General features: G+C 43.4%; 1 protein-coding gene across 1 annotated transcript; it reads left to right on the top strand.

Annotated features, from left to right (window-relative positions):
- The first annotated feature begins 4,079 nt into the window (after positions 1–4,079).
- On the top strand, positions 4,080–11,338 carry plekha2 (pleckstrin homology domain containing A2). The gene is made up of 12 exons (XM_028413694.1): positions 4,080–4,316; positions 6,423–6,583; positions 6,716–6,772; positions 7,108–7,156; positions 7,288–7,385; positions 8,209–8,340; positions 8,481–8,570; positions 8,662–8,730; positions 8,810–8,880; positions 9,018–9,081; positions 9,741–9,818; positions 9,925–11,338. Exons 2-12 carry the CDS (start codon positions 6,443–6,445, stop codon positions 10,375–10,377), a joined length of 1,302 nt encoding a protein of 433 aa, XP_028269495.1. The 5' UTR covers positions 4,080–4,316; positions 6,423–6,442; the 3' UTR covers positions 10,378–11,338.
- Positions 11,339–11,987: the final 649 nt, after the last annotated feature.

Below are 11,987 nucleotides of genomic sequence, written 5' to 3'. Positions count from 1 at the left end.
TTTGTTCAGCAGTGACACAGATACCTGAAAGCTGCAAAAAAATATAAAAAAACTTTTATCTAGTTTACAGTGCCACATTTTTGGGATTCAGGACAATTTAAGTAGCTGCAGTGTTTCTCAGACAGAGGCGTAACATTTCTGACAATCATAGACTTCCTTGTGAGAACAAACATTTGGCTGCATCGTTGCGTCAATGTGGAGACACTTTAACCTGTCCTGAATAACTACAAAATGACACAACATATGTCTGTATATTTTTGTTTGAGGGTAACTGTCACAAATTGAGTGTGCACTAATGAAGGCAGAGGATATGCATGGAGGATATGCCTGTTGTTGTGTGAGGCCCTCACGCCTGTATTTCCAGCTTTGCACTAGCTATTTAACAAATAAATTGTTTGCAGTTTATTTCCACACAACATAGTTTTTTTAACACACCGAGAAACACTAGCTGTGTTTGGCACAGGTCTGTAAGAGTTTGGGTGGTTATTAAGTAAGTTTAAAAAACAGAATGGTGCCATTGTTCTTTATTATTGGTTGCCTTTTTATGTTACATCTCAAACATCAGTGCTCATTAAGGTCAATGTAAATACAAAATTTGTAAATCTGTGATTTTATTAAGGTAATATACAAAAAAAACATTTAATTCTGTTTTTTGGTACTTCACAGTCACTACAGCAAACATTTAATGTGTTATAAGCAGCTTCTTTATCAACACGTAAACACACACACACAAATCCACTGATGTGCTACGGTGTTATACTTGTGCCATTCTAATGTCACATTACCTCTCATCACTCGTCTTTATTTTATAACATGATATTTGTATCAGTAAGAGATCTCACTCTTGTATTGAAGCAGCAATAAGTGTGCTTATTTGCCTGAATAAATATCATTTGTTCTGCTATGCTTTGATTCTTTTTTGTTGCTTACTCATTCAGAGTCACAGCTAATGTGGGGACTTTCCTGACTGCTGTGTGTGTGTGGGTGGGTGTGTGTGTGTGCGCGCATGTGGGTCATAGCTCCAGCTTTCGCCTCACTGCTGGTTGTAGTTTTCATTGGTCACGTCTTATACCTACATTTACAGAAGTGACATAAAAACAGTCAAATCTAATCTAAGGAATGACCTCTCTCAGTGACAGCACTGCTACCTTTATAACTGTCTCTATGTTAAAGCTCGCCTGGGTAAGTCTATTACTGTAGGGTGCTGCCTGTGCAGCATAGATGGAGATTACAGCGATAAGACTTTAATGCCCTCAGACACCTTCCCGTGGCTAAACCCCATCCTCCTCCTTCTCCTTTGTCTCCACCTCAACCTCCGGTGTCCCCTCCATCAAAGACTCAGCTCATCCACTTTTACTCTGGACTCCAGAAGACACAGTGACCCACCAGCCGGCTGCAATGAAGACTGCTCTGGCCCTGCTGCTGATCATCTCTCTGGCTTGTCACAGTAAGTTTCTGTTTTGTTTTTAACAGCAGAGAGTTGAAGGGCCCTGTAGCAAATTTGTGTAAGATATGAAGCAGCATGATGCAACTGATATAATGTTGAATCTAATGTAAATGTGTTGAATGATTAAACATTTGAGGTGGGATTTATGGTGGATCTGCATCCAGTCTTCCTGTAGCACTGTGCTTCAGTGTGTGCAGACTATTTGCATGTGTGTGAATATACATGCTTAGTATCGAGTCAGGCACTCTCTCCTGTTCTGTATGTGAAGGCTATGCTCTTAAATGTCACACCTGCGTGGCCTCCAATGAGGATGACTGCAACCGACAGGGCTCCACCTCCTGTCCTCAGTATGCTGATGCCTGCTCCACCATCACAGGACCCAGTGAGTACACACACTGACACACTATCAAGGAGAACATGCATGAACAGGTATGAGCTGAGTGGATCTCACTAGAGGTCAGCATAGCACAGCATGTGTGTTGTGTTTGAGGAAGTCAGTAGTTTTTATTGTTTTTATTGACAAAAAGGTTTTCATATTTTGAATATATTACAGAGTCCTCTCATCTTTGTTTATGTGATCATGTCATTTAATGTAAGTTTTTTTGACTCTGGCGGTGTAAACTGTGACAGATCAGACACCTCAGGTCATGCTCTCTATCAACTACAGTTATCTCTGTGTGTGTGTGTCAGACACTGTGATGAAGTCCTGTACATACAAAGCCTTCTGCGACAAGGCTCACAGCGGGAACGCTGGAGCCAAGATGGAGTGCTGCTTTGGTGATGACTGCAACGGGCCCCACAGGAGTCACAGCCACGGGACACACCGCAACAGTGCATGGACCATGGCCTCCAGTCCAGTCCTGCTAATCTCAGCCCTGCTGCTTCGTATGGCCTTTTAGTCAGTTCTGAACTCTCTGCTTCATCACTTGTACTGTTGTCATCTATGATTTGAAAGTTTCACATGTCTCTGTGGTGCAGTGAAGGAGCTGCGTCCCACAAACATGAGCTGCAGTTCAGCAGCATTTCTATTCTTTTTTCTTTTCGTAAGGTGGCATGTTCACATTTCAGATGATGAAAAGCAACCGGAGCGAATCTGTGGTGAAAGGATAAATGTGTACAAAGTGTAGACCACCTCTGGTGTAGGCGAGAGGAACTCAGGGTGTGGTTTTGGTAGGTGCTACGCTGCCTCAGTAGGTAGCTGTAGTGCACAGATCGCTTCTAACGATAGAACCACATTATTAGTCTGTGTCATTACTGTGGTAACCTGAAACTGAAAGAACATCTTTACAAATGTCTGCCATGATGTGTTCAGGGTGGTTTTTTTGTGCATGCACATTTGTCTGAATAAAGAAACAATCACACCTTTATTTTTGTACGTGTGTTTAAATGTGGTCTGTGTTTGTGTGATTGTTGCTGATGTACTCTGCAGAAACAAAGGAGGATCTGTGGAAACTTGAAGACTTCCCTCTGCAACTGAGTGACTGACATTCTGTGCAGTCGCCACAGGATATGAAATCAGTAAGGTAGGTCCCTCAGGCAGGTCATATGACGTTCAACCACTTCCTCTTAACATGGGGACACACAAACAGCACACACAAAACAACACTGCAACACAGGTATTAGTTAGTTTAACTCTAAAACCATAGGAGTGTTGAAACCAGGTCAGATTATTAGGAGTGTCATCACAGGACTTACACCTTTGTGTAAAGGTGAAAAATACCATTAAACAAATGCACTTCCTCCAGCCTCAAGTGAGGACGTCTATTATTAGGTTTGTGGTCTTCTTGCATATTGAAGATTTCTTGGTTGACACAGTGAAGTCGATGTATTACAACCAAACCCAACAACCCCATATTTACCTTACCTCACTAATACAATAAACCTGAACCTGTTCATGATTAAACAAATTAGCTGACAGCTGAATATGACATTTGGTTAAAGAGGCAGACCGAGCAATTTAATGTAAAGTCAGTCACTGGTAGACTATGAAATGTGTTTTCTATAAAGCATGCCTTATATGCAGACAGCAGCAGACAGAGAAAACATGAAAATACTAACATCTCACATGTGAAACATCTGCCTGTGTTTACAGTTACATACAGCTGGGTTGGCAGGTCCTGTAATAATAATTTACAGGACATACAACTAAAACCAGAGAGATTTAGTTCATTCTTTCTTTAGAATCCTGGCAAATATAGAAAATGAATAAAATGTAGCTGAAAAGTTAAATGATTGAAAACAATTTTTTTTTCTTTTAATTAAAATGAAAACTGTGTCCATCATATCCTTCATATAGCCACTTGTGTGGCGGAACATAGTTGGCAGATCACCTCCCGGCAGGTGACACATTGTGTTCCTGTTCTCTTTTCTGCTCCCTTCATTTACAGCTCTTTCTATGAACCACCTGATTCAGCTGATTTGAGCCAGTTCTCAAAGAGGAGGAAGAGAGGAAGAAACTTACACAAAGATGAGTAAAAGGACAAAGATGCGCAGGAGAAGTTTTGTAAACTACTAAACTGAGTTTACAGCGTGCAGTGGGCCTGATGCAGTTCTTAATATAAGAGCGCAGCAGCGGCGCAGTGGAGAAAGAGGAGGGCCCGTCCGGAGCGCATAGCTCACATCCGGGGCTGGTTTATTCTAATAACCAAACGTCCAACCCGGAAAAAAGACAAGTCTTCTGTAATCCGATCACACAAACAAATGGGCGACAGTGTGAGAGTCTCATGCACGCCGGCGTTGTAAATGTCTGCCGTCTGTAAAAGTTGTTAAAAAAACTTTGTCTACTATGCTCGTATTCGCCAAACTCGGCTCTCCGCTTTGTGCTTCGTAGCCCTGCGGGGCGCTGGCTGTGGCGCACACTGACTCTCGGGTAAGTAAGTCGATTGTGGCAGTTTCTGTGGCTGTGTGTGTGTGTGTTGCCTCGTGTGTGTGTGTGGATGGCACACAGTAGGTGTGGCAGTCCGTTTAGTCCTTGGATCGGGTGAGTCAGTCCGGGTCATCTGCGCTGTAACGTCTGTCAGGTGTTGCTGAGTAATTCTGACGCCTGATCACATTTTAAACTTTTCATTGCATGCTCATAATCACGCTGTGCTGCGCGTGCACGCCCATGGCGCGTGTCAGAGTGAAGAAAGCAAGTGATCAGTTTGTGGCAGCATTTAAACAATAGGCTGTTTATTTAGTGGATTAATAAGTAGCTCTCGGAGTCCGCAGCAACATCTCCAGAGTGGTTAAAAATAACTTTTTGGTGGTTTATTCCATTTTCTGCAGCTGTCTGCTGCTCCGCTGAGACCTTCAGACCATCATGCATAAACATATGGTGACTTCAGGGACTGTGCTGATTAATTTTTGGTTAGTGTTACAGAGTTTTACAAAGTTAATTCCACTCTCTGACCGTGTTGCATAATGTCTCCTGGTTTGGACTATGGGAAGAAAGCAAAGCATTTAGCAGGCAACACAGCAGATGCTGCTACAGGGATGACTCAGAGGAGGATCATTGGAGTTAGGGTTTCTTTAAATGTTCAGATATCTTCTTCATTCTTCTGATTCTCAAACATCCCAGAATGATTACTTATTTTCTGTTTTTCATCCTTGCACATCCTTGTGCTCTCCACAAATAAAACACTCCTGAGTGTAGGTGGGTTTCACTTCACTACCCTGGATGTGGTGAAAGGTAAAACCACTGATATCACTGCAGTCATCTGTACCGTGCTGACATTATTTGATGTGTGTGTGTGTTGTCCTGCATTTCCTAGCCGGTGTAACTGAAAACCCATCGTCTGCATTATATTCATTGGTAAAGTTTTGCCACAACCTGACCGCTGCATGCTTCTCCCTGTAATGGTTAAACCAGATGTTCTCTGATACCCAAAATGGTTTACGTGTGTGTCAAGACTGTGCCAGTCTGTAAGCGTTGGTGTCTCTGTGACCTCTGCAGCATCATAATCATTTTTCCATTACACTCAGAGTTTCTGTAGCTCTTCAATCAGTGGCACATATCAGAGGCACTCTGCCCACCACTGATTTGTTTTTACAAAGCAGTTTCTAAATGAAACTTTTGCTTCCTAAGAATAGTTCCAGCAGCACAGCGAAGATGCGACCTGTACGTCTGTGGGTACTTCTTGTTTGTCTTTTGCTCCGCTGGGTGACGTGTGTGAGTGTTTTCATGGAAATGCTGATCATATCTGAAAGGTTAGGAGCCAAGACAGTCTTGTAAAAAGTATTGGCAGAGAGGACAGCCATTCAGTCCTGATTATATTTTATACGACTGTCACATTCTAATTTTTGTTCTGGTATAAAAAAAAATGAGTCACAGATGTGGCCTAGTTAGCATCTTATTTTGTCGCCTTATATTCATATATTCCCAATATTTCATACAAGTAAAAGTAAAAAGTGGGAAGTTTGCCATTGTGATTATTTCCTCAGTCCTCAATACTAAGCTGCTGCTTAGCAGCCATCACATGAAGCACACTTGGAAAGCAAACATCATCAGCACGCCTGAGTGTCTGAGCTGAATGAGGTTTGATTGTGTTGAAGAGTCGGTCAGCAGCCCAGTGATTCACATGCATGGCATCATTTTAATGAACACATCTCACCAGTGGCCCTATCCCTCCTCTTCCTCCTACTCCCTCTTCCTCCTCCTTCTCCTCCCTCTTTTTCCTCTCTCTCTCCTCTCTCTTCTCTGGCCAGTGGAAATGTGCGTGTGTGCAGATCTTGAAAGCAGTCTGTAATTTTTGGCTGTGGTGGAGGGCCTCAGCTCAGCCTCAGGCTTCAGGGTTTGCTGCTCAGCCTCAATCACGTCACATGAAAAACTGCTGAGTGCGATCGGGTCTCTCTCTTCCTGTGTGTGTCTGTGTGTGTGTATTTGAAGACTAAATGAAAGATGATTTGTCCTCCACATCTGCCTGTCTTTGCCTTTCAGCCTGCCTGTGTCTGTTGCCCCTTTTTACATTTTACACTTACTCATTGTCCTCTTCAGTGATATGTGATAGCAGCAGCATGCCGTACTTGGACCGGCTGAACCGTGTGTGCGGTTTCCTTGACATCGAGGAAAAGGAGAACAGCTGCCGCTTTCAGAGACGATACTTCATCCTGGACACACAAGGGAATGCTCTGCTGTGGTACATGGACAACCCTCAGGTGCTTCACACATACATGTATTGCACACACTGCACACAAACGGCAAGAGGAAATTAAACTGACCAATAGGAGCCACGTAACCTTGGACTTTTGGAACCAATGACGAGTCTGTGTGTTTGTGTTTGCGTGCAGAACCTGCCCAGTGGAGCCAGCTGTGTGGGCAGCCTGAGATTAACCTACATCTCTAAGGTAAGCCACTGTCACAACTGCCTGTTGTTTCCCCACCACTGTGAGCTGTACAAACCTGGAAGTCACAGGAATTCACAGAATGCACACAAATCACATGCAAATTCATTCAAAGGCTTCACAGATACAGAGGCAGCACAGAGATGAAGTTTTCCAGATGTTGCTCAGTTAACCAGAGATAATGATATCTGGCTTCACTGCTCTATAGTGCTGACAGCTCCTCCCTGGACACTGAGTCAGACAGCCGTCAAAGATATGAAACTCTGCTCTTTTTCTTTTTCTTTGTCTTTTCTTCTCCTTCTTCTTCTTCACTTTTTTCCTCCTCTTTTTTCTTTCAGGTGAGCGAAGCTACAGCAAAGCAAAAGCCCAAGACAGAGTTCTGCTTTGGTGAGGGTTCATGGAGGGAAACACTGAGTCATGCTAACACAGCAGCAACTCACAGTCACATTAATTTTATTTTCCCATGTGATCAAATTATCTAACGTGGATATTCATGGAACTGATTTCTGTGTCTGCAGTCATCAATGCAGTTTCTCGGCGGTACTTTCTCCAAGCCAATGATGTGACTGACATGAAAGACTGGGTGGCTGCTCTCAACAAAGCCAGCAAGATCACTGTAAATGGAACATATGCACACACACACACACACTTGTCTTTGTCTTACAGGCAGTATGGTAAAGACTGAACTTTCAGATATCGATAATTAATTTGTTTCCAAAGCACAATGAGTTTAAAACCAGTGTTTGCAAGCGTCTGCCCACCGGTACCGTCTAACACACTTTTAGTGAATGAGGAAACTGTGAATGTACACAAAATGAGTGCCTGATAACACACACACGTCATTGTGGTGAAGGTGTGAACATTCAGTTATGCACATTTGCATAACATTTGTGTGTGCATGACGTGTGAAATGGCCAGGTGCTGGCCGGTGACATCCAGATGTCTGATGACGGCGGGTGAGAAAGGACAGTGTTTCTCTTCTTCTCCTCTTACCTGCACACCAACACAGGAAGCAGCGGCGCTCACTCTCTCTTTCACTTCCCTGTCAAAGAGGCGGGCTGCTCTGTCGCTTGTTCAATGAAAGATTGTGTGAAGGAAACGTGTTACATTGTGTGCTTCGTAAAGCCCAGTTGACACGATGTGACAGCAGGAAGTGAAGTAAAACACAAAAAAGCTCCATTGGTTAGTGAGATATTTTTAATTACAGCATTACATGTTTCTATAAAAATACAATGCAGCATCATACAGCCTAACTGCTGCTGCTATACGACTGGCACGAACCTGTATAAATTCACTCAGTCTGATTACGAACATCTGAAAACCTGTTCCCAGATACAAAAAATCAATATCAATATATCCACCAATATCTTTATATCTGTACAGACAAACCATCTGCTACAATCAGCAGATGTTGTAAATGATATCCTGTCTGTTGACAGGTTCCTAAGTCTTGCCCAGCACCTCCGCGACCTGATGTGACCACAGTGATCAGTGAGACTCAGGGAGGGAAGAGGCAGCAGGCCTACAAGACGGAGATCATTGGTGGTGTGGTGGTGCACACGCCCATTCAGGTAAGCTGGTGGAAACTAAGAAAAGCAATAAGTGTTGTGAACTCTGGGTGAGTGTGTAAGCTGGGGTATCTGATGGCGGTGGTTACCCTGAACTGATAGTGATTATAGTGGATTATAGTGGTTACTATGAAATGTTTCAGAACGAGAGTGAAGAGACTGACTGCAGAGAGAGGAAGGGCAACAGGCCAGGCGTGCTGAGATGTGGTTACTGTGTTAAACAAGGAAATGTGGTGAGTGCCCAGTGACGGAGAACAGATTAATTCTGTGTTTGACTAAAACCAGTGTGTGTGTGTGGAAACTGTAATGTGGTGTTTGTTTCAGAGGAAGAGCTGGAAAAGGCGTTTTTTCACTCTGGATGACAGCGTAGTCAGTTACTACAAGTCTGAGATGGTGAGGAGATGGACTTTTGTTTTCCAGTCTCTAGTTTAAGCTCCCAAGTGACTGTGCTCTGTGTCTGAATGTGTCCCAGGAAAAGGAGCCTCTCCGTGCTATTCCACTGAGGGACATTCAGAAGGTCCACGAATGTCTCGTCAAGTCAGGGTGAGGCAACATGAATCATCCAGAGAACCCCCTTTCTAATACACAGTTGAGAAACCATGTCAACTCTGGTGTTCCCTTTGACACTTCATTATACTCTGGCATGTTTAACCAATGCTTTTATTATCTGTGTCTGTCAGGGATCTCCTGCTGAGAGACAACCTTTTTGAGATCATCACCAGCTCCCGAACATTCTACATTCAGGTAAAATCTCACACTCATCTGTACAAATACAATACACAACACATTTAACGGGCATCTTCCTCCACTGTTTTCAGATGCAGCAGAGCTGCTCTGTATGCCCAGGTGCATCTGTTCTGGTGTTTTGTGATGTTTTCTCTACATGCTCTGCTGCTGATGTGTGGCACTGGCTTTCCCTTTTTAGGGGCATGAAAAGTTTGTTTTTGTGAAACGGGCATGGTCATCTGTTGCCATAACAACAATAATATCCTGTTCCTCCCCCATGGGAGAACAGCTGACGGTGGGGGTCGGATCAGATGGGAAATACTGAGAGAGAGAGAGAGAGAGAGAGGCTGCAAGCTCGAATGATTTTGTGTTTGTCTGTGCAAGAAAAAAGGAAGTGTGAAAAACTGCAATAAACAAAAACAGATTAAATCGTTATCCCAGAGAAAGGGTGGATGCCAGAAAGAAAATAAATTTGCATCAGAAATTAAAAGTATAGAATCATCATTCATATATGTCCTTTACATAAGCACAGGCTGCTATCATGTAGATCTGCACTGAAACCTGTTTCCTTCAGTAAACTGTAAACATTAAATACCAGCAGTCTTTTCCTTTGAAATGAAATGAGTACAGACATGCTGCTCTGCAAGCCCTTAGCTTATCCTCACATTTTTCTACAGACAGACTCTCCGGAGGAGATGCATGGTTGGATCAGGGACATTGAGATGAAGATCCAAGATTTCAGAGGTCCCCCTAAGGTAACTCGGACAACTCCAACCTGTAAACCATCAGCGATAAATAATGCCATCTTTCGGCCTTTACATTGGTTGTGATGCTGGTGCTTCTTTCTCTCTCTCACTGCAGGGTTTTTCATTTAAGCGTCCGTCATCTCTGTATCGAAGTCACAACTCTTCCGCTGCAGCTCGCGGTCAGCAGAGTGACGATCGGCGACCTCCACTTGTGAAGTCCTGCTCTGTGGCACCGGGCTGGCAGCCCTGGACGCCTGTCCCGCCGTGTGAGCCCCCCATCCAGGATGCAGAGGATGAAGATAGCGCATTCAACTCTGTTCCGACGCTGCCTTCCCTCTCCTCTTCCTCCACTTCCTCTTCCACATCCTCCTCCTCCAACTCCCTCTCCACGCCAGCCCCTTGCCCCAGCGCGTCTCCGGGACCTTTGACCAGCGGACTGGGGATCCTCACAGCGTCTGCAGATGCGGCCAGTGGGCGCCGGAGGCATCGCTCGCAACCTCAGCATCACAGCGGCTGCAGCTACCCCTTCAGCCTGGACGATGACAGCATCCGCACCACAGATGTCTAGTTCAGTGAGCTCTGTGTGGACTAAAGTGTTGTTACCTGTTTTTAAATGAATGTGACTGGTAATAATAGTATTTACTGCTAATGAAGTGACACTGTGGCCTCCACGTGAGACCAAGGCCCCTGCTGGTTGTTGTAGCTGCTTTTCAGATGAAGGATGCACCCAGCTGGAAGGAGGCGAAGAGACACTGTTCACAGGACTGTGAAAACGTATGATCGAGTGTTTTTAGTGCAACTTCCTTTGAAAACTTGAATAATCTTTTTAATTGTTCTCGCAGACTTAAAAAAGAATGATGGCACATGCTCTCGGCCTGTTGCACTTGGCTCTCATCAGGACCATGTTTTCACCCCTGCTTTGAGTATTCACTAATAATAACTGCATTTTAACGCATCCATATTTTATACTCGAGCTTATTTTCAGAAATACATTAGAATATTTTGTTAATTCAGACTTTGTCAGACCCAACAGTGTTTTTTCCTTATTGCTCCCTATGAAACATCCACACACCTTCATTGATAATTAACAAGCATTTTATTTTCCTAACATCTTCTGTGTGATTTTAATACTTGGCCTAACGATCATTAATCAGTAAACTGTGACTTCTCTTCTATCACGGTACCATAATAATACTGCAGTGTTTCAGTGGTACTAAACTGTGCTGCCTGCATCCGCTCTGTAAATGTGATATTTCCGGTTGCAGCATTAACGTGGGAAGATTTGCCACTACCGTTTTGGTAATTTAAGTATAATTCCACACTTTGCATTTCTTATTTTTTTTGTTCTGTTTTGTCACAGCAGGTACTACAGCTTCCTCTCAGACCTGTGCTGTTAGATCAGTAGTCTTGAGACTTCATTGATGTGGTACCACGTTCATTCCTGTTTCCGTTCTCTGAAGCTGTGTGCACTTATCTGCCTGTATGTAATGTTAGATTTCTTTCTTGTACATTAAAAGAAGCTTTTTGTTTGTCTTGTTTTTTTCTGTTTTTGATTAACTGTGAAGTTTCAAAGCTTAATTAATTATTTTCCAGCTCTGCCACCTAGTGGCCTGTGTAACACTGCACATTTTTACCCTTCTTTTATCATTTGTTTATTGTTCTGGTACTTGTATGACAGGCTTGTTTGCACCAAAAACAATAAAATGCATGCTTGAGTGCATGTATTTGGTACTGAAATAACCACAAATCCTTAAACGTTTTGATTTATCAAACTTACCGAACATCAAACGCCTACTTTATTCACTTAGGATAGCATAAAGTGATGTGGAAGTGGCAGTAAACAATTTATGGATGGCTAGTTGTGAATCAGTTTGCAATACTTGTCAGTTTTTATACAAACTTTTCTGAATTACCTTTGGAGTGAAGTGATGGCATTTTGTGTGTTTTCTCTCCAAAGGGCACAAATGGCCAAGAGTCAGGTCAAGGCCAGCGTCTTTGCCCTTTAACACTGTCACCTTAGACACAGACATGCGCACACAAGACAAACTGGTGCCCGGAGGTCGTGTTAAGTGAAGTGTTTCACACGTCCAGTGCAAAGACGATTAGGTAAAACGCCTGAAACTCTGTCCTGACCTCCGTCCACTCACTCCCAGTGCAGCTGCATGGCTGCAGGACTGG

Source organism: Parambassis ranga, chromosome 9 (genome assembly GCF_900634625.1).
Source record: "Parambassis ranga chromosome 9, fParRan2.1, whole genome shotgun sequence".
NCBI classification, from domain to species: Eukaryota; Metazoa; Chordata; class Actinopteri; family Ambassidae; genus Parambassis; species Parambassis ranga.
This window is presented reverse-complemented; position numbering and strand designations above follow the sequence as displayed.